Source organism: Liolophura sinensis, chromosome 8 (genome assembly GCF_032854445.1).
Source record: "Liolophura sinensis isolate JHLJ2023 chromosome 8, CUHK_Ljap_v2, whole genome shotgun sequence".
In the NCBI taxonomy this organism is placed as follows: domain Eukaryota; kingdom Metazoa; phylum Mollusca; class Polyplacophora; order Chitonida; family Chitonidae; genus Liolophura; species Liolophura sinensis.
In genome coordinates, this window is record NC_088302.1 from 41,973,874 (window position 1) to 42,001,739 (window position 27,866).

The 27,866-nt window shown below is 40.6% G+C and overlaps 3 protein-coding genes across 4 annotated transcripts in view; 1 reads left to right on the forward strand and 2 right to left on the reverse strand.

Annotated features, from left to right (window-relative positions):
• Positions 1-3,368: 3,368 nt before the first annotated feature.
• Positions 3,369-6,799, reverse strand: LOC135474044 (tubulin beta-4B chain-like). The gene is made up of 4 exons (XM_064754034.1): positions 6,514-6,799; positions 6,050-6,158; positions 4,771-5,126; positions 3,369-4,570 (listed from the first exon to the last, which is right to left on the reverse strand). Exons 1-4 carry the CDS (start codon positions 6,568-6,570, stop codon positions 3,749-3,751), a joined length of 1,344 nt encoding a protein of 447 aa, XP_064610104.1. The 5' UTR covers positions 6,571-6,799; the 3' UTR covers positions 3,369-3,748.
• A 4,568-nt stretch (positions 6,800-11,367) lies between these two features.
• Positions 11,368-14,542, forward strand: LOC135472847 (glutaredoxin-1-like). Its single transcript, XM_064752549.1, has 2 exons — positions 11,368-11,718; positions 12,453-14,542. Exons 1-2 carry the CDS (start codon positions 11,494-11,496, stop codon positions 12,546-12,548), a joined length of 321 nt encoding a protein of 106 aa, XP_064608619.1. The 5' UTR covers positions 11,368-11,493; the 3' UTR covers positions 12,549-14,542.
• Positions 14,543-15,648: 1,106 nt separating this feature from the next.
• Positions 15,649-27,866, reverse strand: part of LOC135472232 (structural maintenance of chromosomes protein 5-like) — a 39,316-nt gene continuing 27,098 nt past the window's right edge. For both annotated transcript variants that reach the window (XM_064751630.1, XM_064751631.1), the window contains exons 21-26: positions 27,721-27,846; positions 27,457-27,552; positions 21,489-21,716; positions 19,988-20,167; positions 19,264-19,359; positions 15,649-18,577 (exon numbers count right to left, since the gene is read on the reverse strand). In XM_064751630.1, the coding sequence (XP_064607700.1) occupies positions 18,440-18,577; positions 19,264-19,359; positions 19,988-20,167; positions 21,489-21,716; positions 27,457-27,552; positions 27,721-27,846 (864 nt within the window). In that variant the 3' untranslated portion in view covers positions 15,649-18,439. The remainder of the gene's footprint in view (positions 18,578-19,263; positions 19,360-19,987; positions 20,168-21,488; positions 21,717-27,456; positions 27,553-27,720; positions 27,847-27,866) is intronic.

Consider the following 27,866-nt stretch of genomic DNA (forward strand, 5'->3'; position numbering starts at 1 on the left):
TGGTCTATCTGCTACAAATTCGGAGGAGAAGGTACCAACGACGAACTTTGACAATACTGAGTAATCTGCCTCAAGACGCATGGGATACTAGAGTTTTGCACAGAAACACCTCTATTTGGGACTGCTATAGGGCCGATAGACTAACAGCTCACTCGACTAATTTAGATCGCCAACTGCAAGACATCGTCTAAGTTTAGCTGGGCTGATCTTGGTTGACGGCTGGTATACATGTACGAATCTTTGTTTCGACGAATAGTACGCGTAATCTGAGTGTTCAGAATTAAATGAAGAAATTTTGTATTCCTGGGATCAGAAATGTCGTTGGGAAACTATCGAAGGTACAGCCTATAATCCGACTCAACTCATGCACTTTATCCAAAAGAATTCGTCGTCAAATGTCTAATGAATAAAGAATGTCATTAAATCAGATCTATGGAAGTAAAATGGTCGCACAGTGGCCACATTTATATGGTCTGATTTTAATCAATAAATCACACAGACCTGCCAGATGGGCTTAAATGGGCACGTATAAGTCCATATAAGGGGTGCACACTTGGAATTAGACATTTATAGTATGACTTTCCTGTTTCGCCAATAAAAATCTATTTTTTTCCAAATCGCGCCACAAGACAAGCTTCTTTGTCCCATAAACCAAAATCTCCTGTCATATAGGGTTCGCATCACAATTTACGTATATTATGCACATGGTTCTGCTATTAACATGCATGTATTACGATAATCTCCCGTTAATATCAGGTACAGGTGTGTAATAACGACACCTCTGTTGTAGCGCGTCTGTGGTCTCGTGACTCTGAAACAGTATCCGACATGATCGGCTAAGAATCGGCTTACAGTTCCACAAACATCAAACAAATTTAACGCGAATAAATCTGGTGAGACCTTTTGCTATAATTACACACCCAAACTGTATAACAAACCGTTATACCTGACTGTACGGTCCCGTTCTTCGCTCCATGTACGACCCTGGGCTTCGTTACCGGAAATGACATTCACAGGTAGATTTTAGGCTCGCAAACCAGACGAAATCTCACACCAAAAATCTGGTTGACTGCGCATACATGTCGTGCCTTTTGTGCCTTCATCTAATAGATATCCCCACTCGTGTGTCCTTCAGCCGACATTTAACCTGCTTTAATATAACCCACCCAATAAATGTATATGCGTATACGATAAATCATGAGGACTTCTAATTATATGCAATCACTGGCCAAGTACTAGTATATAAATGGCTTCTTCTCAGTCAGAAAAAGAGTAAATGTGTAGGCCCTATGTATCTCGACAAGACAACATCAGATGAAAATGAAAGATACGTAGGCCTATAGTTCCACACGATTTGACATCGCATGAGGCTATCCTCACCAGATACAGTTAATGCAGAGAACCAATAACAGGTATGTCAACAAAGAGAAAAAAAATAATTTGATCAAGCAATGATTAGAAAATGATTTTTGAGAGCACAAAAAGGCTGAATTTAAAGGAAAATTTTTTATAATTACATGTATAAAGGCTTCTTAGGCCTAGACATTATACATGAACAAGTTCAGTTATTTCAGCAAAGTACATGCTATTATATTTATTTACTTATCTGACAGGTGTTTTATGTCGTAGGGCCTACTTAAGAATATTTCACTGATACAACGGCGGCCAGCATTATGGTGGGAGGAAACCGGACAAAGCCCGCAGACTGCTGACCTCCCCACATAGGAAAGGAGAGGAAGCCAGCATGAGCTGAACTTGAACTCATAGCGACCGCATTGGTGGTAGGATCCTGGGTCATTGCGACGCACCGGCGTGCGATCCCACTTGGCCACGGAGCCCCCATCCCTCCCCTGCTATTTTATGTTAGTGTATGAGCTAAATATCAATCAAATTTGTGTTTGCCAGAAAGGGTATATAATCTGATGAGGTTCTGCATGCTTGTGTAACTCAGTAAACGGCTTGATTTATTTGAGAATTTTTTTTATCACATGCTTGTCCATCTCCATTGTCCTGCGTTTGTCTAAATAATAAGTATTCAAACTCTGTAATAATGAGCCGAGTCGCCGGTATATCTACCTGTTTAACCATGGATCAGAGAATGTCAGAGCAAAGACAGGGATGAACAGTACACAGCTTGGGCAGCGCCCCCGCCCCTACCAAACCCACCCCACTTACCTTCCCCCAAAACACACACAATGAGCACCAGTGTTCGACTCGGACGCAAACTACCTTAATTGTGACAGATATAGATAAGGATAAGGACGTGTCTGACCTTTTGTAACATGCACCTTCATCACTCAATATACTGTTTGTTACATGATAGTGTGTTCTTGTATTATGTAAGCCTCTAAATGTGTTTTGGCCAATTTGGCATTCCAATGCGATGCCATTGTTTGCTGGCGACATTTAACACTGTATGAGCGTGACGTGAGTGGGGTGGGGGGCGTCAGGGGCACAGAATCAACTTTGTCACCCTGTCACTAGGCCTATTACTAAACCTGCATGACTCTACAACGTTGTGCTATATTTTGTGCTCCAATTTCTATAAAGACGAAACTTACTTACCCCATTTCTGTCGTTGTTTGGCCTTGTGAAGGGTTGGAATGGATATTGGATAAATCCTCTCTGAAAGTGCCCTCTTGCAAAAGGACACATGTAGCTGTTCAAGAACCCCTATATATTTACCTGGTGTTACCGAATGCTAATTAACCATTGTGGTAAAAACGGATAAAGCCGCAAAACTGCGGCTTCCTTTCATTACGTATAGAATATTGTTTCCAGCTACAAAGTGTCAGTGGACATTGTATGGAGGAAAGATAAGTCAGTGTGTTCAACACAGTTATCTGAGTTCGTGGGGATTGATGTGGAGTTCTTGGTGTAAGCTGAAATGACCAGGAAACTCTGCAGGATCTTTAGGTAAATCTCTATATCCCGGTAGAGATAATTAACAATGTCAAATTTGAAACTATCCCTCTTATCGAAAAGTCGGCGTGACGGGAAACCATTGTTGTTAAGTTATATGATAAGTAAGATATACATGTCCAACGTACCGACTGGACACTGCAGTTTACTTTAAATCCAGCCTTACGCCTTACGACGTAAACCACCGGTCAAATAGATATTTGAGTGACGAATAAAAATGTTAATATTTGTTAACAGTGTCGCGCATGGAAGACGGAATCTTGAGAAATGCACTATTCCGTGAAACGTATATATAAACATACTAAGTGTTCTATCGTATAAGGGGAATAGCTTTGACTATGTATATGCATACCCCAACAAATGCAATAGCAGTCTGATACCTTTCGAAAATAATCCCATGTGAGGGATTTCGCGAGAATGAATAATCAGACAAAGATTAATTGGGAGTCTTCAGAGGTTAAAAAATTAGTGATTTGTGTTTTAATCCAATAACAAGCTTGATGACACAAACGAGGAAAACATTTTTGTCGTTAAATTAGGCGAACGTTAGTCAGATCAACAAAATATTTACTTATATCAATGAAATGTTAGACTTCTGTAATCCGGGTTGCTGCACCACACAAAACGGTTGATTTGTTAAATAAATATAAACAAAAAAACATTACAATAATTAAAAAAAACAAACAAACAACAAAGCAATACAAAAATATGGCGACTTCACGTTTTAGGCTTTGACAAATGAGATTTAGTGTTTCAAACTTCGTTCTTCTTGAATTTCTAGTGTTCAGTATTAGTTTGACTTTCTTTTGTCGTTTCTTATCGTTGTTTAAGCGTCTGTCTCTCCTTCGCCCTGCTCTTCGTCAAACTCGCCCTCCTCCTCGGCTGTGGCATCTTGGTACTGCTGGTACTCGGACACCAAGTCGTTCATGTTTGACTCAGCTTCAGTGAACTCCATCTCGTCCATACCCTCACCGGTGTACCAATGAAGGAAAGCCTTACGACGGAACATGGCGGTGAATTGCTCGGAGATTCTTTTGAACAGCTCTTGGATGGCCGTGCTGTTGCCAAGGAATGTGGCGGACATCTTCAGACCACGAGGTGGAATGTCACAGACGGCGGTCTTGACGTTGTTGGGGATCCATTCCACAAAGTAGCTGCTGTTCTTGTTCTGTACATTCAACATCTGTTCGTCAACTTCCTTCATGGACATACGACCACGGAACATAGCGGCCACGGTCAGATAGCGGCCATGACGGGGATCACAGGCGGCCATCATGTTTTTGGCGTCAAACATCTGCTGGGTGAGTTCTGGGACAGTGAGGGCTCTGTACTGCTGGCTACCCCTGGAAGTGAGAGGGGCAAATCCGGGCATGAAGAAGTGGAGACGGGGGAAGGGTACCATGTTGACAGCCAGTTTACGGAGGTCAGCGTTGAGTTGACCAGGGAATCGCAGACAGGTGGTCACACCTGACATTGTAGCCGAGAGAAGATGGTTCAAGTCCCCGTATGTTGGGGTGGTCAGCTTCAGGGTTCGGAAGCAAATGTCGTAGAGAGCCTCGTTGTCGATACAGTACGTTTCGTCTGTGTTCTCTACCAACTGATGGACAGACAGAGTGGCGTTGTACGGCTCCACAACCGTGTCGGATACCTGTTGAATGAAAATGCTTCATGAGATATGCGTATACGATATCTCTTTAATCATGAAAATGATTAATAATTGATGTTTGACGATCTACTAAAAAATAATTCACGTATACAACCAACAAAAGTACATAGAAATGTATTGATTGCTCTGCTTGTTGCCTACACGAAAGTGAACTAGTGCTTAGGTGTTGTGTGTTAACTCACCTTTGGTGACGGAACAACTGAGAATGTGTTCATGATTCTGTCAGGGTACTCCTCTCGGATCTTGCTGATAAGGAGGGTACCCATTCCAGACCCAGTACCCCCACCTAGGGAGTGTGTCAGTTGGAACCCCTGCAAACAGTCACAACCTTCTGCCTCCTTCCTCACCACGTCCAGAACGGAGTCGACCAGTTCGGCCCCTTCGGTGTAGTGGCCCTTGGCCCAGTTGTTACCGGCACCGCTCTGACCGAACACGAAGTTATCTGGTCTGAAAAGCTGACCAAATGGACCGGAGCGGACGGAATCCATGGTTCCTGGTTCCAGATCCACCAGTACGGCACGTGGAACATATTTCCCTCCTGAAAATACAAATACATGGTGTAATATAGCAATAGATTCATTAGATGGGTCTTAAACTTGGGACGTTCCAAACTCATTGCATGCAGGTCAGTTTTTCTTGAAGTATAAATTCACAATGCCAGTACAACGGAAAATATCAGTGATACTTATTTTCAAGTTATTTTATAGCGACTAAAATTTTAGACATGTATATGAACTGAAGCCGCGACTCAACGCAACTCAACTGGTCGCAGAGAGCTGTTTCTCAAAGGATCGTGACATTAAGCCGGCCTAAACTCCATGATGTCGCATCTGTCGCATCTGTCGCCTTGGTAATTGCGACGGGCGTAACGTTACGACCCCTTTGAGAAACAGCCCCTGTTGTTAATGGTGTTCCAATTTTCCTTTGGTTCTTTAGCAACCATCTAAGTTTTTTCCGCTGCCTTTTTGATGAAGTGTCAAATGACCCAAACTGGACAGCGATTGGATGCTACACTTTCCAACTGAATACTGAGGGTCATAAACGGTTATTACCCGATTCAACTCATCTGGAAGCAGTCGTAGTTTTCTGACGCTGTGAGAAAATTACAACGGTATGCGACTGTGTATACAAGTCTCGCCGATTCTAGATAAATCGTGTCGTTTTATGGTATAAAGAAGCGCTTACTTGTCGACGGAACGCAAATAAGTCTTAAGTTCTCATCCAACCCGAGCTATAACTCTCGCCATAAGTTCGATTTGACTGTCACTGCGATGTCCAAATGCTCTGTTTGTTTGCCTAAACGACTTATTAAGTATAACGTTGCCTTTAGACAGATTGGTTCTACATAAGTAAGAAAGTAACATTGTGTCAGATCTTATAGATCTCAAACTAAACTGATAGTAAACTAATATATGTATATATAATTAACGACGTATAGCATGGATAGTAAGACAAGCTAACCTGTGGCCTCGTTGTAGTAAACGTTGATTCTCTCTAGTTGGAGATCGGAGTCGCCGTGATAGGTTCCGGTCGGATCGATACCGTGCTCGTCTGAGATGACTTCCCAGAACTGAAATAGATAGCAGACCATGTATTCGTGTTATCATATTCCCCTATATAGCACACACATACACGTTTATACAGGGGCATCTCTGGCCCACATGGTTCAAGATCAGAAAGTCAATAGGTTTACTAGGTACCTAGCGCAGATGGGTGTTTTCCTCCCAGTACTCCGGTTTCCACTACTCATAAACCTATCCGGTGCCATATCAGCGAAAAACTCTAGAGCACGTGCATGAACACCATCAATCAATCAATCGATCAGTCAGTCAATCAAACATCTACATTACCAATATTTATCAGCAATGTGACAGTTTGTGATTTGGAGAAATCAACCCCCAAATGCCTATATTCTAAAACCTTACCTTAGCACCGATCTGGTTGCCGCATTGGCCAGCTTGCAGGTGGACGATTTCTCTCATGATGGAAGGAGAACTGTGAAGACTGTGACAACTGACGCTGTGATGACGGATTGCGACGATTCTCACCAATATTTACTGTCTAGCTGTGTTGACAACGTCTGGTTGGTTACCAAGGCCCTCTGTCATGTGACGTAAAGTATGATCGCACGTGTACAATACCGTCTGGCTTCTTATGTCAGTCCTATCGATCTTAAAGAAAGTTTTCACTGTCCAAAAACAAAATCAACATAAAAACTAAAATTTTTGATAAAAGGACCGACATGAGAAACGTGTTTTAAGAATGCTTTGCTTAATGCCTTCCGAGGCAAAAATAGTTCTTTACTTTAAAAACCAATAATGCATTGCTTCTCAAAAAGGCTAAATTTGCTATTGCCTAAGGCTTCAAGCCATTTGCTCTTATCAGCTGTGGCCTTGGTGACAAAACAAAACTTAACGGCGCTAGATAACTTACGACCATAGTATGAGACACATAAAGGAGCCTTGATATTCTATATACTGGCTTCTTCTTTAAAAAAAGGTAAACAAAGAGCAAATGTCAAAGTTCAATCAGCGCAACAATAACTCTGAGAAGAAAAAGCAACCCGATCTGCCCTGGAAGATGGGCATGCGTGTGTTATGTTAAGAAAAGGTTTATTTTTACAACTAATTAGTGCATTGATATCAAATTGCCTACGTTAGAACGGCTTCGACAATAGGCCTGTACGTATGATCTTATGCGAATATAGAATATAAGCATATTTTGGCATTCGGGCCTGCGACATCAATTAGTATAGATCAAGTGGCTGGAGTCATGGAGTTTAAAATGCAGATATATGTGGATTGTGCATTGTGGGTACTTGGTTACGTAGGGGTTTTATTGCGAAGTTTTTGGAAACTTAAAAAACAATACACATATTTTAAGAAGAAAAACTAAATAAAAAAAATTGAACTAAAACTTTTATCATACTTCTGACGTCAATATGTGTTGTCATTACTACTGAACTTGATACACATGAATATAAACAAAACAATGTCACGCTTGGATGGAACCTTGGTTGACTATAAGTTATTCGGTATCTTTGTATGTGTGGACTTTGCCGATCTTCGGCAAGGTGATTCCACACAGTTAACTCTTAAATGTGTTTCAGATCTTTGATTAAATTGCTGGCCCTACTGTATAGTTGAGCATTTAGAAAATATTTCTAAGCAGAGTAGGGTATTGTGTACAAAATATATTGAATGCGGTTTTCGAATTATAGCTGATTGTTCATTTGTTGCCTGATTATAGAAGTGTGAGTTTCCTTTTTCTGATTGCAGACACTGCCATTCTTATTTTGAAGCCATAGTCTCTGCGTGGCTTTAATTAACACGTGCTCGCTATGATATGCCTGAAATACTGCCAATGTGGTGTTAAACCATTTTTTCATTCATTCATTCAGTTCTACAGGTTCTTGATACACCCTGAAAACTAATCTGTTAAACTTGACATAACACAACTTATTATGTATTCTGCGTGATGTTAAACATACTAAATATATCCTGAATATTGAATATAGTGTAACATAATACATGTTAATAATGGCAACGCAACAACCCGTTCAGCAGCAAAAGTAGTAAGTTGTCATATATAACATAGTTTTGACACCTAACAAAAATCTATCCTACCACCTAGAAAACACACGAGGCCTATACTTTTAGCAACTTAATTTTTCCTTTCAGTGTACATGCACTCAATGGTAACAGCCTTTTGCAACTGAATTTCAACTGAGTTCAAATAACTATGTGATGAAGAGAAATTATCAGTCACCCTTTAAATGCTTTGCAAACCGATGTAAGTGGAGGCGTTGAGTTGTATGAGTGGCTGAGGAATTGTGGCACATCATCATGGGTGAAGGAGGAAATGTGGCACACCATCATGGGTGAAGGAGGAAATGTGGCACACCATCATGGGTGAAGGAGGAATTGTGGCACACCATCATGGGTGAAGGAGGAAATGTGGCACACCATCATGGGTGAAGGAGGAATTGTGGCACACCATCATGGGTGAAGGAGGAAATGTGGCACACCATCATGGGTGAAGGAGGAAATGTGGCACACCATCATGGGTGAAGGAGGAAATGTGGCACACCATCATGGGTGAAGGAGGAAATGTGGCACACCATCATGGGTGATGGGAGTAATTGTGGCACACCATCATGGGTGAAGGAGGAAATGTGGCACACCATCATGGGTGAAGGAGGAATTGTGGCACACCATCATGGGTGAAGGAGGAAATGTGGCACACCATCATGGGTAATGGGAGTAATTGTGGCACACCATCATGGGTGAAGGAGGAAAGGTGGCCCACCATCATGGGTGAAGGAGGAAATGTGGCACACCATCATGGGTGATGGGAGAAGTGGCCCACCATCATGGGTGAAGGAGGAAATGTGGCACACCATCATGGGTGAAGGAGGAAATGTGACACGCATTCCTAAATAGTAATGCGATACTATTCTGTAAGTGGTTGAGAATTTTGAGGTCACCGTTCTAAGTTGTTTACAAAGTGTTGGACCGAGTACAAACTATGCGTTGGAGGAAATTATGGGAAACCATTTGATGAAGTTTCATTTATTTATTTGTGCTTTACGCCCTACTCAAGAACATTTCATTTATACCACGGCGGCCATCAACGAGGTGGGAGGAAACCAGGCAGAGCCCGGGAGGAACCCCTAACCATCTCTATCTTGCTGGAAGACCTTCTCATATACGACCGGAGAGGAAGCCGATATGAGCGGAACTTGAACTGACAGCGACCGCCTTGGTGAGATAGTTATTCTGCTGCGCTAGCACATTAACCACTTGGCCACGGTTGACCAGTTGGTGACATTTTGGAATTGTCTGATGGAAGACATGTGAGAAACCATGCACAGAATGGTGTTCCACATTTCCTTCATCACATAGGGTACTATCCCACATTTCATCAAATACATACAAAGGATGGCGTCCAACATTTTCTTTCACCACTTTCTCATGATGGCATCCCATATTTTTGCCAGCACATAAAACTGGGTAATATATTTCCTCCATCATTTGGGATGGTTTAACATATTTTGATCGTTCGTCACAAATGATAAGTTTTCGCTAGCATTTATTAGGAAGCAATGAAGATCAGATGCGTCACATGTCCTGTATCACACGGGGTATATCCCAAGCTCATATGCGTACCTCTTACGTATACGACATTCCCTCATCACATTGAATGACTGACCACACCATGCATGGCACAGGAAGTTTGCAAGGGATATAGTTGACCCACATCCCTGACATGCGCGTACCTCAGCGCCTTTATAGTAGATCCCTTTGGATGTCCATATAAACTTAGTCAAATCTGAGCATAGAAGTAAACTCTTCTGACGTCAAGTCGACGGTTAGAAAGCTGTTCCATATGAACGCTACCTGTAATTTCATCTCACAACGGTAACTGTAGTTGGAGGACTAATGATGCCAGTACTGTGTGGGTTATGTGTGTAGTAGGAGATGGCGTGGGGGTGGAGAGGTGGTGCGCATGTTTTTACGTTACAAATGCCATAAAGATGTACATTTATATAGGCCTATGCGCGAATCATTCTCGAAAATTTTGTCTCATTGACTCATGTTTCGATATAAACACATTTTTTACAGTCAAAAATGTTTTCTGGTATATTATGGTAATTTTCTTGAATTCCTTAATGAAGTTAGCACATTTTCCGTTCTGTTGATAGAAACAGACACAGGCAGAAGCAGTATTAATGTAACGGCATATGTTTGGAGGTAAAACAATTCTTAATTTTACCAAACAAAAATTATTATTATTTCTTTTTCAGTTCTTAAGAATCATTACTTATCACTATATAATTTTTCTGCACGGAGAGACAATTAAATAGACAAATTTCTTTAATTTGAAACGTTTTCTTGCCTTTCATTGAATAATACAAAATTCATGTACGGTAGATAGTCGATCTCAACCTTATGACACCTGTCTTCTTTAAGTCCAGGCTCGATCTGACCGATTTGCATTTCTCCAGAATTCGCAGTTTTAGTGAAGAATGAAGTCGCCGCTTTATAGTATGGTGGACCTACTACCTGCCTATGTTTTAACATGGCAGTTCGTGTTTAGACAAAACTGCCGGTAAAATAGGCTATGTATTTTTGGAACCCGAGTGAATATCCTGTTCAGTTTGTTTTATTTGTTTTATTTATTCTATGTAAGACCCGTATGTTCCAATTATTAAAATGAATCCTCTGCTTCTGAGGCATTTGCTAGAGCGAGGTCAAGGTGAGACTGCTGTTATCTAGCTACATGCAGTTAACCGCGGATACACCTAGTTAAATTTAACGCTACAGACTTATCCACCCCTTTGGAGCCGCATCGGCTTTCGACACACTGCAGTGCCAGCTTGCTTGTCAGCGAGGAATGGCCTTGGACATTGATCTTGACATATGGCAGTCGTGTCAAGGACTATTTCCAAACCTTAAGGTGAGAACTCACATTTGCATTTATTTAAACTAGGGAGTCGTGCATTTAGAGTAGGTCTTTTTCTGCAGAAATTCACTTGCTCCTTTATTAAAGTGATAAACTTTGCAAAACCAAGCGAACAACTGGTTTCCTTATCTTTTGTATCGCGAACTGATTTGTAGCGCACCATTACAGTTGTGATCCGCCAGTATCAAACCGCATACTTGTGGATATATTACTACGCAAAATGGCGTCTGATTGCTGCCAAGACGACTGGATATTATAATAAAAGGTGAAAACCTCGTGCTGCCCTCTGGTGGCGGGTTAAAGTAATGATAACGGTCCTCACTACCATAGTTCGTGTCCTCAACCGGCGAACTGCTGTTCACACTGCCTCACTTGTTTGCAGTAGAGACGCGTTAAGCTCAAGTCTATTTCACAAGTTAACTGGCAGACGACAAAACGACATGGCAGGCGTTAAGGAGATCGTAAATGCAAAGATTGCCGGCAAAAAGGTGATGGTGTTTTCCAAATCCTATTGTCCGTTCTGCACGAAAGCGAAGCAGGCTTTTCAACAGTTAATATCGGAAGGGGTATTGCCGACAGACGATTATGAAGTGATGGAAATAGAAAACCATCCAAACTGTGACGATATTCAGAACTACCTGGGCACATTGACAGGGGGGCGATCGGTGAGTGCAACGTTTATGTAAAATATTCTGAGTCTATGAACAAAATGTACTGCTAATGCTGGCCTGCTGGATACAGTCACTGTTGATCTGGCGGCCATTACATTTCATAAATCTGAAGCATACATGAATACACATCCTGAAGACTGAATACACCTGTGAATTATTATAAAAAATATTGCAGGTGTGCTTTGTTTAACACCTGAATAAAGTTACATATGAATCTGCTGTATCATGTGCCGCAACATTAACTATTGTCACCTCGTCGATCATTACATGCTGCGGGCTATTAGCGAAATATTGTCTTAAGTGAGGGCCAGCTAGACATAGTTAATATTGGGCGGCTGCAAGCGTGTCGCCATACCCGGGAGCTATTTACCGGAAAGCTAGAGGAGAGTGTTGGCCAGTGAAGCGTGACACTGTGGGCTCACGTACGTGCTGGCAGTTGCTGCATATATATATATATATATGCTTTACAAAGCTTATAAATGTAAATGAACATGTATTGATCAACTTGAATTTTCTACACACGCCTTAATTCGAAAATTTCATTGTGCAGGCAGCTCCAGATGTGGATGGCAAACGATATACAAGTAGATAGGCTAACCATCATGCCTTGTATTCAGCAAATTCGTGAATACAAATATTGATTATTTTTATGACTTGATCAGATGCAATGTATGATAATTTGTATGTTTATGTCACAATTTTTTGTCTATAACTTTTTCGCCTTGCAGGTACCCAGAGTGTTTGTTAATGGTGAGTTTCTTGGGGGAGGAGATGATACAGTCAGAATGAAACAAAACGGTGAACTAGAAGCAAAACTGCGTTAAACAAGCCAACAGAATGGTGACATGTGCATATATAAACTTTCATATACAATATAAATATATATATATATATATATACATACGTACAACTTCAAAATCAGTTTGTTTGAATTATTTATATACCAGTGCTGTAGTTTTCACCAAGATGTCGCCCTGTGATCTATGGTGTCCATGAATCAGTGAGTTGTTCCTGGTCTTCAGCAGCCATGGTTCACCAAATGCATGAGTTGTATCCCACAACTGCCAAATTGCACACACTGTTATTATATAGAACGTTTCCAGTGCACCAGTATTTGAAATGCTCATGGGTGTAGTATTTTGTTTAAAGTATTGTTTCCAGCTTCCATTACATTTCAGTAACTGAGACCCTTGTGGAGTTTTGTTCCCTTTCCACAGTTCACTCCTCAGCAACTGAGTCTAATGTGAATTTTTATTCCCTTTTGACAGTCTCAGTGTATCTATAAGCTGAGTTCCATATGTGTTGGTAAAATGTTGCATAAGCCTTAAACAGATTTAAATGCAGTACCATTTTGTAGCCAGATGTTCATGGTTTACTTCCTGTAGTGTCATGGTGAGGGTAAATGTAGTTTCATTGTTCGTGAACAAAGGCTGAAGTTTGCTGAACAAAAGCTGAAGTTTGTTGAACAGTATCAATGATATGATGAAAGTAACCTGTGATTTGGCTCATTGTTATGAACGAACTTCACTTTTATGACTACTTGTGTTCAGAGGTGAAGTCACCCCACCCAGTTCAAGCTTACAACCTAGAGTTTTGAGCTATTTTGTGTTTATTCATACCAGAAATCCATTACCTAGAAGTATGCAACTTCCCTGTAGCTTGTCTCCACAATACAGTACACATATTAGGTCATCTGTAGAAGCTTGCGTCACTGGGTGGAGAAACATGACAACCTCTTGTGTGGAAATTGTGAAGTCAATCTTGGGAAATCTAATTGTGAATGGCTGCTACAAGGACTTGCCACACCTTTAAACCCAAACTCCATATTTAAAAAGTGATTTTACTAATCATTGTTGCTCTGCAGTTAAGAACCCATTGACTACTTTTATATTTCCAAGCTATAAAACAATTACCATCAAAGACATAGTTGTTTTTTTACCAGACTATCTGTTGTCGTAATTTTTGTCTATTTCAACAACCGTGTTTGGAACCCATCATGCATCAGCTGTTTCTCAAACGTTTGTTGTGTAATAGAAAGAAAATTACATGGCTGCGCAGTTAAGTCACATAATATGTAGAGATCAAAGAAAAGTGTGAAATGCCATGGAGACTAACTATAGGGAAGTTGCATACTGCTAGGTAATGGACTTCTTTTCATACTGACAGCCCAAAGGAGACATTGGCATAATGGGCAAACTGTATCAGCATACTCATCCTTATAGTTTCGCAACCTATGGTGTGTACAGGTCATGCAATTTCCTATTATTTTACAAGATGCAAGGGCAATAATTTATCATGTATAAATGCAAATGTTTTCCAAAACCCAAGTCCTGAGCAAGCACTGCATTTTCAAAGTCATCTTCAGTGCAGGGGCTAATTGCACAAAGCGAGTTCAGACTTGAACCAATATACAGAACTTTAATGTAATGTATATTTTATGGGAACAGATGTTCAAATTAAGACAGATTTGTCTGAACATATGATAACCTTTCTTTCAGGCCCCTAATATTAACCCCTTAAAAACAAGAGTTGAATTAAGATTTAAGACTCGAGTCAAAACTGCCATTGTGGAATCAACCACAGAAGTAATACATGAACTTTGTGAAGTTCCTCTGTTTGCCTGTATGGCTATGTACAGACCATGTAGGCCTGTGTTTGTGATAATTAAGATAATATACAAGAGAAAAGTTGGGCTGCGTTCCTCCGTTTTTTAACACATGTATTACAGTAATATTGCTCATTTACCATAATTAACCCACTCTTGTACATGTAACATTTTTTGTACATGTTTTTGTTACATAATAAAGACTGTATATGCGTTGTGTGAGTTTACCTGCATTTAATTGATTGTATTACCCTCCTGCTGTGACTTGGGAATATATGAATTTCTCAGCTCGTTCTCTTTGCTACTACCACAGTATATTTTACAGACATACATATTGCAACACATGCAGTTGTCAGTAAAAGGACATGGTATCCCATGTTTTTTGGGAAAACTCTTTTCTGATCAATATATCTCATTTTTCAGACCATGCCACCAGGTGTCAAACATTCTGACGTCATGTCTGCAGCTCTGTGATAGATGCTGCGTAGTACATATTTTAACATACGAACAACTAAATCTTTTTCAGTATGAAATATGTGGTGTAATGATAGATTTGCTTGGCTTTTCTTGAGTATTACAGTAAATCCTGGTCAAGCCCATAGCGTGTGCCATCAGTGAGAGCAAGTCAGCCATAGGTCAGTCTATTTATATCTGTCATTTCACTGCATTATTAGCATACTTGTCTATAGAATTAATGTGATTTAACTGGTAATCTTGAACATTCTATGCTGACAACAATAGAATTGAATTTGCAGGATGTTTCAGGTATTCTGTACAGTGTTAAGTACAACTGACCAGCTGGTATCTTCTCAGTCATGGATGTGTAGAACAGGATATTTACGATTGACCATATGGAAGCTCTTGAAAAAATAGGTGACAAAACCAGGTCAGCTGGCTACCAAGGCTAGATAAACAGGGCATATTAAGAGGTTAATGCCTCTTGTACCTGCCCTCATTCAAACAAGAACTCACTGGCCTTTTGATGACACACAGACACAAAGCCCGAGATCTTTTTCTCTTTTTCAAGGAAGGTGATAATCATCAATTACACATGTACTATACTTGCAAATTACAGGAGGTGTGGTTTAGAATTTGAGAGCTTGATCTGTAGAAGTACAGTATTACAGGCTGCTAAATTCCTGGTTCCTCCTATGCATCTATTTAACATCATGCCTTTATTCACCTTCATATGAGTAGTACTTCACCGCAATCAAGAATATAGTGTAGCTACAAACAAATGAAAGTTACACAGGTAAACTTGGCTGTAATCAATTTATTACATGTGGAGGACCTACACAAAATACAGCACAGAAAACATCAAACTGTATCAATAGTGGGCATGTATACTGAACAACAGCAAATGTACAATGAAAGAAATTCCCCAGCAAATAGGACAGTAACGTCCTTAATAAACTTGTGAAATATGACACGGTTCTCATATAAGCCTATAGGCTTATCTTTAATTATTCTAGTCATTTCAGCTGGTTACGCTAGGATGTGCAAAGTGGAACTGAATTCACCAGACAACCGAGTCACAGTTTTCCGTCATTTGTGTCAAGCTCTTTGGTTATGACCCAATTTCCTGGTTGATTTCATGTATAATGACCCTACCATAGGCACATAACAGCACACTTCATGGCATACCACACACTATATATTCTGTACACTAGCTCTACATTACTGCTACGCGCCACAGTAAACCACTTATATCATAACTTCTCAACCCTTGCAAGTATAACCTGAATCACATATATACAAGTACATACACCTCCTCTTTTGTCTTAAGTATATGCCGGATTATTACAAAATGCATATACATGTACCACATCATATCCGTTACAGAATAACTTGTTTATTCATTTGATTGGTGTTTTACACTGCAGTCAAGAATACTTCATTTTGATTTATTTATTTATTTGATTGGTGTTTTACGCCGTACTCAAGAATATTTCAATTATATGACGGCAGCCAGCATTATGGTGGGAGGAAACCGGGCAGAGCCCTGGGGAAACCCATGACCATCTGCAGGTACACCTCCCCATGCACATCTGAAGAGGAAGCCAGCATGAGTTGGACTAGAACTCACAGCGACTGCATTGGTGAGAGGCCCCTGGGTCATTACGCTGCTAACCGAGTCACGGAGGCCCCCTACTTCACTCTGAAGACAGCAGCTAGCACTATGGTGGGAGGAAACCGGAAACCACTTCTTAACCCATCCTGCAAATACAGGCATTACCAGAACTAAAACACAGGCACAATGTAGTTTTTGTACAAAGTATGCAGTGGATGATTCCAAAATACATGTACATTTTAATGTACAAATATGTGAACTCTGAAAGTCTAAACTGCAGATTTTTGGCAAAATCCATAAATCAGTGCAAATCCAATCACACTCTTGCTGTTACAATAAACAGTACAGGTAAGTGATACTTCCTGACCTAGTGTTAGACCAGTAGTAATTTTAACTATACTAGGTAAATACAGAAAATTAAATTTGATAAGTGAATATGGATTTTTTTTGTCACAACCTCCAGTATAGCTTCTTTAAAGCATTTTTCTTGACAGATGTTGATCATAGCTCCATGCAAGGACATCAACATCACTAATAATAGGGCTAATCTTAAGCAAGACTGTGTGTTGCGCTAGGTCAAAAGGTCAAGCATGTTTAATGGTTTATACAGTGATGTTAACCCTGTGTGGCAAGCAGGTCCTATTATGCTGAGCAGGGAGTCTAAATTTAATGTTTAGTGTACTAGCCCTAGTTTGGATTACAATCCAGGGATTTGGCTAGTGTTGAAACTGGAGACAGTATTGCATAATGTATGTAAGCTTAACAATATTGCATAATGTATGTAAGCTTCAGGATGTTGCATAATGTATGTAAGCTTCACAGTATTGCATAATGATATACAGGTAATTATCAGATTAACAACATTACACCCGGGGCTTGGTGTTCACATATTTGAAGTTACTTGTCACAATAGAACATAACATGGAGTAAAACAGTCTGCAATATCACAGACTTGGGTGGTATTCAGTGTGGTTCAGGACAGGAATGTTTCCCATTGATATATATATTTATATATACCATGAACCCAACATGTAGGATTTGCCCTCGTACCTTCATTACTTCACAACACACTGCATAATTAGTCAGTTACAATTAACAGTTTGGCTGTTTTCACAGTGTTTTTCAGTTTATTGTTAAACCGAGTTACAGTATTTCCCTCGATAGTATTCACACATATTCTCCAAAACGCATGGCTCTACATCTGTACATTGCAATTGTCAGTTCTTAAGAAAGAATCTTAGAATCATTCTGATCATTCTCTCTTAGTATGAATACGATGTCAAGAATTTAAATATTAACAGCACCTGCCTGTGTGTTTGTTCAACTACCCTAAATGACCTATAAATTCAACCAAAAAAGAGCATTTTTGGAGGCAAATAAATGTAATGAGATAATACTTCTGGTGCTAAAATTTACAGTTTCTCAGTAGGATATCCTGCAGGCCTAGCCCACCAGCCCACAACCTGTGAGAACACAGCCCACCACAACACAAGGTGTGAAAACACTGGTTTAACCCATCCAACCCCAATCTGTGAGAACACTTTCGTAGCAAACCAAGACAATCAAGCTGCGAAAACAGCTCATCCTCACAAGCCATGAGAACAATGGCAGAGCCCACTTACCCCTACAAGCCATAGAAACATTGGCTCAGCCCACCGATCCTCACAAGCCATGAGAACATTGGCTCAGCCCAACTCTCCTTCCAAACCATAAGAACACTGCCTCAGCCCACCCATCCTCACAAGCCACAAGAATTTGAGCAGAGCTCACCCATCCTCACAAGCCACAAGAATTTGAGCAGAGCTCACCCATCCTCACATGCCATGAGAACACTGGCAAAGACCTCCCACATATAAGCTGAAAAATATCTAGTACAATATTTTGTCAGAGCAATGTTGAGCAACAATATTGACCAATAATCACATAATCACAGAAGTTTTTCCTTTCCACTGAACACCTGGGCAACCACTCTAGTAATAATTATAATTCTGTGTCGCCCGCTACCTGCAGAACAAGTTATATAAGCATGTATTTCCCTCTCAGCCTACTTCCTCTGTAAGTCTCTGCCGGCGGTGGATGAACTTTTTCAATCTCCATTCTGTGTGGTTCATCATCAGAGGCCCATTATACACACACAGGACTCTCATGTTATCTGAGTATTCCAGGTCTGGCAACAACTACAACAAGAACAGAAGCGGAGATCTATCAGTATGTTCTACTAGCATATGGGTAATTCTCTGATGTATTGTTCTACACCAACAATTATGCCAGTGTTATGCATTGGTGGAGTTAGTTTCCTACATGATGGTGTAGCTCAAAAAGCTTTTGAAACTGAACAGTGGAATGTCCAAATTCTCTGGAGTCCTTTTTCCTATAATCAGTCACCACTCCACTGCCAGTCAGAAGTATGAATGGAACACAAGGTAACTAAATGACTCACCAAATATCTCAAACCATTACAACATTATTCCTAGAAGAAAACTGACATTTTATGATCTTCACCATTCTGAGCACAAATAATGCATTTATATTTATTTATTAAATTGTTTTATTCCATACTTTAAAATGTTTCACTTATTTGATGGTCATTCTTAAGGTTGAGGAAAACTGGTGTGACCCTAGGCAAACTCTCAACTTACTAAAGAACTGCATGCAATAATGTATAAGGAGACCGTACCAATATCAAGGCAACATAAAAGAAGTACTGTATAGGGGAAGGTCTGCAGCAACTTGCAGACAGTTTCCTGCTCTGTTTTCTCCCATCATAATGCTGGCCGCCGTAGTGTAAGTGAAATATTCTTGAGTACAGCATAAAACACAAATCATATAAATAAGTAAGTAAATAAATAAGAGGAGTACTGACCTTTGGTGTGAGAAGGAAGTATTGAGAGGAACTCCTCTTACAGACTGTATGCACAACTAACTCAAACACCTTTCTCTCATTGATTGGATCCATTCCCTGACAAGCACACATGGAAAAGGGTTAAATAACACTGCTGAAAAAAACCTCTTATGAATACTGCTGTGGAGCAAATTTAGTTGAAATGCTCTGAATGTATGGGAAAAGGAATGTCAAAAATATATCCCGCATGAGTTGGTGGTGACATCACCAGGATGGTCACAAAATCATGTCATCATGGGATCAATATCACATCAAACACTCTTGTTTTGAATGAAGTGTGAAAAGTTCTATTCTCACTAACCATCAACCTCTTATTCCTATAAATTGTTTGATTACTGCTGGACACCATATTAACAATTTTTTACTTATACGATAATGGTCAGTTTTCTGGGTGGAGAAAACCTAAGTGCCTGAGGTATATCCTCTGACCTTTTGCAAGTTTCTGACTGTGCAATCGGCCCTACAAATGCCAAAACTTTGCTCGTTGCCACCAAGGCTATCACCATATGGAACAATGAACGGAACCTCTTTAAGGATAGCATCATAAATATATAACAAATCTGAGGATAACTTTGAGGTGAGAGGAAGATGTTCTCAAAAGCTTGCACTTTGGTCAACATTTGGAAATTCAGACGGCCAACTTGTGACACCTGATACACGTCAACTGTACATGCCCCTGTCTTACCTGGTTGATCTCGTCGACACACCTGAAGGGACAATTGGTTAACTCCTGTAGAGCCATCATGTACAGCACTGTGGCAACACTCCTCTCACCACCACTCTGGTGAAATGGAGTTAACTCCCTTAGAGGCTCTGTGTCCCGGTACTTCACCTTGATCCGAATGCCATACTTCTCATAGTCTTCCTGTCACACACAGACAACAGTCTTGAGTTAAGCAGGTTATCGTAAACATGGGCAGGTCTATCGAAAGCTTATTTAACGCATTAGCAAGGTAGTCGGATCGAGGTTGGAAAATTCAGACTCCCCATTATGACAGGGTTCACTGAATACAGCTCATGTGCAAAATTACAGCTTCCTGATATGTGCCTTTCAACTTTCAGGCTGAATTTTCAAGGCAACATCATGTTTGTCTACAAACGACCAGTCCAAGACTGCTACCGATGATGGATTCAGGTTCATTTGGAAATGCAGTCTTGTGGTCAAGTGACGCAATAGCTGTCAATCAAAGTGCCAGTAGACGAGAAAGGCTACAGGAGAGAAAATACGAGTGAGTCTGCCAGAAAAAAAACAACAGAAAATGCATGCAACATAGAGAAAGGGATTGTGAGAAGGAAGTATTGAAAACAGAGAAGAAAATATAAGATGAAGTTAAAACTGAAATTGTCGCGAAAGACCCAAAGTTTTTCTTGAGCATGTAAGTCTAAAAATTACTGCAGTAAGTTGAGCAACAACGACCTGTCAATGTCACTAGCTTGGTCGTGATTTCTGGTGACAGCAATCATTTTCCTCTAAGTTAAGTTGAATGCCTTACGTTAACTTAGTCTTATAATTACTCCTAATTATAAAATATTCCTAAACGGAAAATAAGGCCAGACTATCTCATAATCTATCAGTGGGATATAGAACTTGTAAACGTTGGACTTTCAGCAGACAGCTTGCACGAATGACAGGCTTAACCCTCTGCCCAATCCTGGAAGTTCAGGCTATCAGGAAATTCCGTTGTCAAGACAAGTGGACAGTCAGCCATGAAGGATGTAAATAAATGCATTCTGATTTTATTACATATTAATAGCCAGATCTGTTTTCAAACTGAATCAGTGTCATAGGAAGATTTAAAAAATTCATATCAACCAGGCAAAGGAATACAGAATAGTCTGAAGTCCATCTGAACCAATACACTCTCTGCTCTTTCACTCATTTGCACTTTAATTTTCTGAAAAGTTCTGAGAACTAAAATTAAAATCCACCTTCTCTCTATAGCTTTATTTTGGGTTCAAGTTATGTATGTATGTATGTGTTTATAATAGCACCAATGTACACAGGAGGAGGAAATTCGGGAAAGATTATGTCAGAACCACCTTACCATTTTCCAGCCATCACACTGTCATCCCTGGTCTAGTTTTACTCTCTATGCTGCACGTCTTTCATTACAGCATATTATTAATACGCATAGGTATATCATGTGTCCTAGAAGGATAAAGAAAGCCCAAGGGCCATAACTCACTGGATTCTCTGGTACACTGAGATCTACCTCCCCTGAACAGTGCAGGCTCTGGAAAAACAGACTAAAGTTTTGACTGATTCTGTTGACTAGGCTCTTCAGTGGAGTGAGCCACTCTTGTTTGGCCTTCTCCATCACTGTCTGGTGTCTTTCCAGGGCGTCTTTCTTATTGGCCAACTCTCTCTGCATCTGTGCTATATCTCTCTTTCTTGTGTTGAACTCTTTAACAATCTAAGGTAGAAGGAAAAGACTTCTTAATGTATTTATTTGATGTATTCCATTGAAGTCAAACAGTGTCGCTCACTTTATGGTCATAAATGTTTATAAGGGAGTAAACCCGGTACCAAACTAAGCTCTGAATTTGAAGCCACAGTCAACCCAGCAAGACCTTGATTTCAGCCTATGAGATTTTAAAGATCATATCCACAGACTGAATGAATGAGGCTAGAAAAAAAAAAAAAAAAAAACAAAGACAAAAAATTTAGCAAATAAATGACCAGTTTTCACATACGTTACACACAGAATTTCATTTATACAGCAAGTGTGTATGCCTTTTAAGTTTTAGGCTTTAAATTAGTGAGTGTTCCCCTCCGCCGTTTTGTCGTCCACAGTTTTCTTCAGTTGCAGAAACAACCTCAAAAACGCCAGCATTGAAACCCAGTGTCTTTTAGAGCACGGTAGCAACCCTACCATTTTCTTGCTGTGAAAAGCTTCTGCTGTGAAAGCGAGCTAATCAGTGGGAAGCGCTGTGACTGGCTAAAGGCAGTCGGCTTTGGAAGTAGTTGAGGTAAGAGATCTGCTATTATCAACACCTCTACTGCACGTGTGCATGCTTATAAAAGTTGTTTCATATATAATTTATTTATTTATTTGATTGGTGTTTTACGCCATACTCAAGAATATTTCACTTATACGACGGCAGCCAGCATTATGGTGGGAGAAAACCGGGCACAGCCCGGGGGAAACCCACGACCATCCGCAGGTTGCCACGGAGGTTTCATATATGAACAGCTATTAGTTGAATATAAAACGTTTGTACCTATGTAGATAAAGAGGGAAAACTACCTGGGAAAGAGTGCTAATTTAAGCAGCCACAATATCCACAAGGGAATTGGCCATACAAGCCACGTTTTGCCACAACATATATGACTATATAATAGTCAAGCGTTCTGTTGACAGATGGGCCTGAAAATCTGAAACTTGCTACATGTAGTTTGTTTATTTTGCATTACCCCCAGTTCGTCTGTGCGTCAACCGGTTAAAGTTGTTCATAAATATATACCCCTATATTGAGGGATTAGGGGAATACTGACAGCAGCTTTTACAACAAGGGGTGTGACAAGGTACATCATACTGCAGTGTTCAGTCTGTGAACTACACAATCCCAAGTCCCCAGGATAGTGAGAGATTAGGGTGATACTGACTGCAGCTTTCACAACAAGGGGTGTGATATGGTACCTCAAACTGCAGTGTTCAGTCTGTGAACTACACAATCCCAAGTCCCCAGGATAGTGAGAGATTAGGGTGATACTGACTGCAGCTTTCACAACAAGGGGTGTGATATGGTACCTCATACTGCAGTGTTCAGTCTGTGAACTACACAATCCCAAGTCCCCAGGATAGTGAGAGATTAGGGTGATACTGACTGCAGCTTTCACAACAAGGGATGTGATATGGTACATCATACTGCAGTGTTCAGTCTGTGAACTACACAATCCCAAGTCCCCAGGATAGTGAGAGATTAGGGTGATACTGACTGCGGCTTTCACAACAAGGGGTGTGATATGGTACATCATACTGCAGTGTTCAGTCTGTGAACTACACAATCCCAAGGCCCCAGGATAGTGAGAGATTAGGGTGATACTGACAGCGGCTTTCACAACAAGGGATGTGATATGGTACCTCATACTGCAGTGTTCAGTCTGTGAACTACACAATCCCAAGTCCCCAGGATAGTGAGAGATTAGGGTGATACTGACAGCGGCTTTCACAACAAGGGGTGTGATATGGTACCTCATACTGCAGTGTTCAGCCTGTGAACTACACAATCACAAGTCCTCATGATAGTGAGAGATTAGGGTGATACTGACAGCGGCTTTCACAACAAGGGGTGTGATATGGTACCTCATACTGCAGTGTTCAGCCTGTGAACTACACAATCACAAGTCCCCAGGATAGTGAGAGATTAGGGTGATACTGACAGTGGCTTTCACAACAAGGGGTGTGATATGGTACATCGTACTGCAGTGTTCAGTCTGTGAACTACACAATCCCAAGTCCCCAGGATAGTGAGAGATTAGGGTGATACTGACAGCGGCTTTCACAACAAGGGGTGTGATATGGTACCTCATACTGCAGTGTTCAGTCTGTGAACTACACAATCCCAAGTCCCCAGGATAGTGAGAGATTAGGGTGATACTGACAGCGGCTTTCACAACAAGGGGTGTGATATGGTACCTCATACTGCAGTGTTCAGCCTGTGAACTACACAATCCCAAGTCCCCTGGATAGTGAGAGATTAGGGTGATACTGACAGCGGCTTTCACAACAAGGGGTGTGATATGGTACATCATACTGCAGTGTTCAGCCTGTGAACTACACAATCCCAAGTCCCCTGGATAGTGAGAGATTAGGGTGATACTGACAGCAGCTTTCACAACAAGGGGTGTGATATGGTACATCATACTGCAGTGTTCAGTCTGTGAACTACACAATCCCAAGTCCCCTGGATAGTGAGAGATTAGGGTGATACTGACAGCGGCTTTCACAACAAGGGGTGTGATATGGTACCTCATACTGCAGTGTTCAGCCTGTGAACTACACAATCCCAAGTCCCCTGGATAGTGAGAGATTAGGGTGATACTGACAGCAGCTTTTACAACAAGGGGTGTGATATGGTACATCATACTGCAGTGTTCAGTCTGTGAACTACACAATCACAAGTCCCCTGGATAGTGAGAGATTAGGGCGATACTGACAGCAGCTTTCACAACAAGGGGTGTGATATGGTACATCATACTGCAGTGTTCAGTCTGTGAACTACACAATCACAAGTCCCCAGGATAGTGAGAGATTAGGGTGATACTGACAGCGGCTTTCACAACAAGGGGTGTGATATGGTACATCGTACTGCAGTGTTCAGTCTGTGAACTACACAATCACAAGTCCCCAGGATAGTGAGAGATTAGGCCAAGACTGACATCAGCTTTCACAACAAGGGATGTGATATGGTACCTCATACTGCAGTGTTCAGTCTGTGAACTACACAATCACAAGTCCCCTGGATAGTGAGAGATTAGGGTGATACTGACAGCAGCTTTCACAACAAGGGATGTGATATGGTACCTCATACTGCAGTGTTCAGTCTGTGAACTACACAATCACAAGTCCCCAGGATAGTGAGAGATTAGGGTGATACTGACAGCGGCTTTCACAACAAGGGGTGTGATATGGTACATCGTACTGCAGTGTTCAGTCTGTGAACTACACAATCCCAAGTCCCCAGGATAGTGAGAGATTAGGGTGATACTGACTGCGGCTTTCACAACAAGGGGTGTGATATGGTACATCATACTGCAGTGTTCAGTCTGTGAACTACACAATCACAAGTCCCCAGGATAGTGAGAGATTAGGGTGATACTGACAGCAGCTTTCACAACAAGGGGTGTGATATGGTACATCATACTGCAGTGTTCAGTCTGTGAACTACACAATCCCAAGTCCCCAGGATAGTGAGAGATTAGGGTGATACTGACAGCAGCTTTCACAACAAGGGATGTGATATGGTACATCATACTGCAGTGTTCAGTCTGTGAACTACACAATCACAAGTCCCCAGGATAGTGAGAGATTAGGGTGATACTGACAGCAGCTTTCACAACAAGGGGTGTGATATGGTACATCGTACTGCAGTGTTCAGTCTGTGAACTACACAATCACAAGTCCCCAGGATAGTGAGAGATTAGGGTGATACTGACAGCAGCTTTCACAACAAGGGGTGTGATATGGTACATCATACTGCAGTGTTCAGTCTGTGAACTACACAATCACAAGTCCCCAGGATAGTGAGAGATTAGGGTGATACTGACAGCGGCTTTCACAACAAGGGATGTGATATGGTACATCATACTGCAGTGTTCAGTCTGTGAACTACACAATCACAAGTCCCCAGGATAGTGAGAGATTAGGGTGATACTGACAGCAGCTTTCACAACAAGGGATGTGATATGGTACATCGTACTGCAGTGTTCAGTCTGTGAACTACACAATCACAAGTCCCCAGGATAGTGAGAGATTAGGGTGATACTGACATCGGCTTTCACAACAAAGGGGTTTCACAACTACAGTTTAAAAATTAGTGCAAGGCTACTTTTCTGAGAATTCAGAGTTACGTGTGTGTAATAAAATGTCTTGATAGGCAACTGACAGCTTACAGAATTCAGTATTCACCAACTTATTTTCACTGACCCACCCCTTGGAATACTGAGTCATCACGATTGTGAAATCTTCCAGTAAATCGGGACTTGCAGATGAGAGTTCATAATTTCAAATACCCTGTCACCTGTGCAGCTAAGAATCCGTACAATTCCTTGGGAGTTTAGCCTTTTTCAGCGATTCATAGAAGTACAGATTTTTACAACTGGCAACTCAAAATTGAGTTTTTTTCTGGTTCAGATTGAGTTTATTTATATTTTAAACGCTGATTATAACCTGGTATGAATGTGAAAGTATTACAGAAAAAAAGTTTAATTTCATTTGAGGTTCAATTCTGATCAGGATTTATTGTTGATACATACATATACTTTTACAAGTATATTACCCTGATCACAGATATATATATTATATAATAAAACATTACAAACGGTGGTGATGCATGTTCAGTTGTTGGTTGTTATTTTAAAGGAAAGACAGGAACTGACAAATATTACATAAAAAGTAAACAAAAACAAACAACAAAGTCAGGGGCATATACTGTAAAGTATTTCTGATTCGCGAGAATTAATGTTGGCATATTTAATCAAGGGAATACTGAAAAAAATCTTAAAACTTAAATTTTCTGAGTTACTGGCTTAACATGACTGAAATTACTCAAACATGTCTAACAGGTATTATCAAGGGTGGCTCTTTTGTGTCCTGTGGTGTTGCTAATCCTCATAATCTGGGTCACAGACTAGAACAATGGGAGATAGATTATCACTATGTAAGAAGATGACTTTGGCACCTACTGTGAGCAGTATTCAAAGAGGTGTCACTGGTTTTCGCACCAGCCTTTGACTGCCAAGTGATTACTTTTAATCAACTGGTAAAGTGACCGGTCACCTTTTGAGCAGTTCAACACAAGACACATAAATTATTCATTATCGGAGCCAGACATTCATGCTTGATTAACGCAGTACAAGTAACATGATTAGTTGTTTGTTGTTGGTTTTAATCGTCCTCTGTAGATTAGACTGCAGACTGTTTACCAACACTCTCCTGTCTGGCAACCTATAGCCCGGGTCACACCACTTCACATTTGAACATCGCTGCACATGGTGGTATCTTTCAAAAAACTAGTCTGTATCTGTTGTGCGACACCTAAGATCAAATTTGCTCACATGTACATTAACTGGTTTTATGAATGTTAGAGCTCTGTGAACTGTAATAATCATCAGTCCAGACAATGTACTAAAAGAAGTACATCATAAACATCACATTAACCTGCATAAATTTCCATATATGATCTGTATTCTTCCCCACTGATCAATGAAAACTATTATACTATAGGAGAGGCGTAAAACACCGATCAAATAAATAAATAATATACATGCAGGAGAATACTTTAAATGTCTATAAACACGAGACTTGTTTCTACATTACAGGCACGTATGACACTGTTCTTACATGAATTAATGATTGTAGCTTATTGCCACATCAGCAATCCTGATGTTTCCTGTTCCAGAAGAATTTAACCATGCAGTGATCTACTCACTCGTTCATCTGTCTGGAATTTGCAATCTGCTCGCACTCTCTGTTCATGAATACACGAGTCAATCTCGTCCACTGTCCTTGGTAATGCCTCGAAGGCCTAGGCAAAGAGAACACATTTCAAGTAACCAAACAATTCAGGAAAATCAAAATGAAAATTTGTCACGCTGAAGAAGGATAGACGCGAGAAAAAAAAACAAACAAGAAAAAAAAACAAAAACACTTGAATCAAACTTGATAATAACTTATTAGAGGATTTGTACCTTACCTGTTTGAGTTCACTAGAGAGTTCTTCGGAATTGCTTGTACCTGTTGCCTGTTTAGCTATGTCTAACAACTGTTTGGCACGATCTTTGGTCTGACGTAACCGCTCCTTCATCTCTATATTAGCTCTCTGAAAATCAGTGAAAGCAA

Coding starts and splice junctions, on each gene's coding strand:
- LOC135474044 (XM_064754034.1), bottom strand. CDS start 6,570: ATGAGAGAAATCGTCCACCTGCAAGCTGGCCAATGCGGCAACCAGATC. Junction 5,127..6,049: donor TTACTACAACGAGGCCACAG/GTTAGCTTGTCT, acceptor TTGTATTTTCAG/GAGGGAAATATGTTCCACGT. Junction 4,571..4,770: donor CAGTTGTTCCGTCACCAAAG/GTGAGTTAACAC, acceptor TTCATTCAACAG/GTATCCGACACGGTTGTGGA.
- LOC135472847 (XM_064752549.1), top strand. CDS start 11,494: ATGGCAGGCGTTAAGGAGATCGTAAATGCAAAGATTGCCGGCAAAAAG. Junction 11,719..12,452: donor CATTGACAGGGGGGCGATCG/GTGAGTGCAACG, acceptor TTCGCCTTGCAG/GTACCCAGAGTGTTTGTTAA.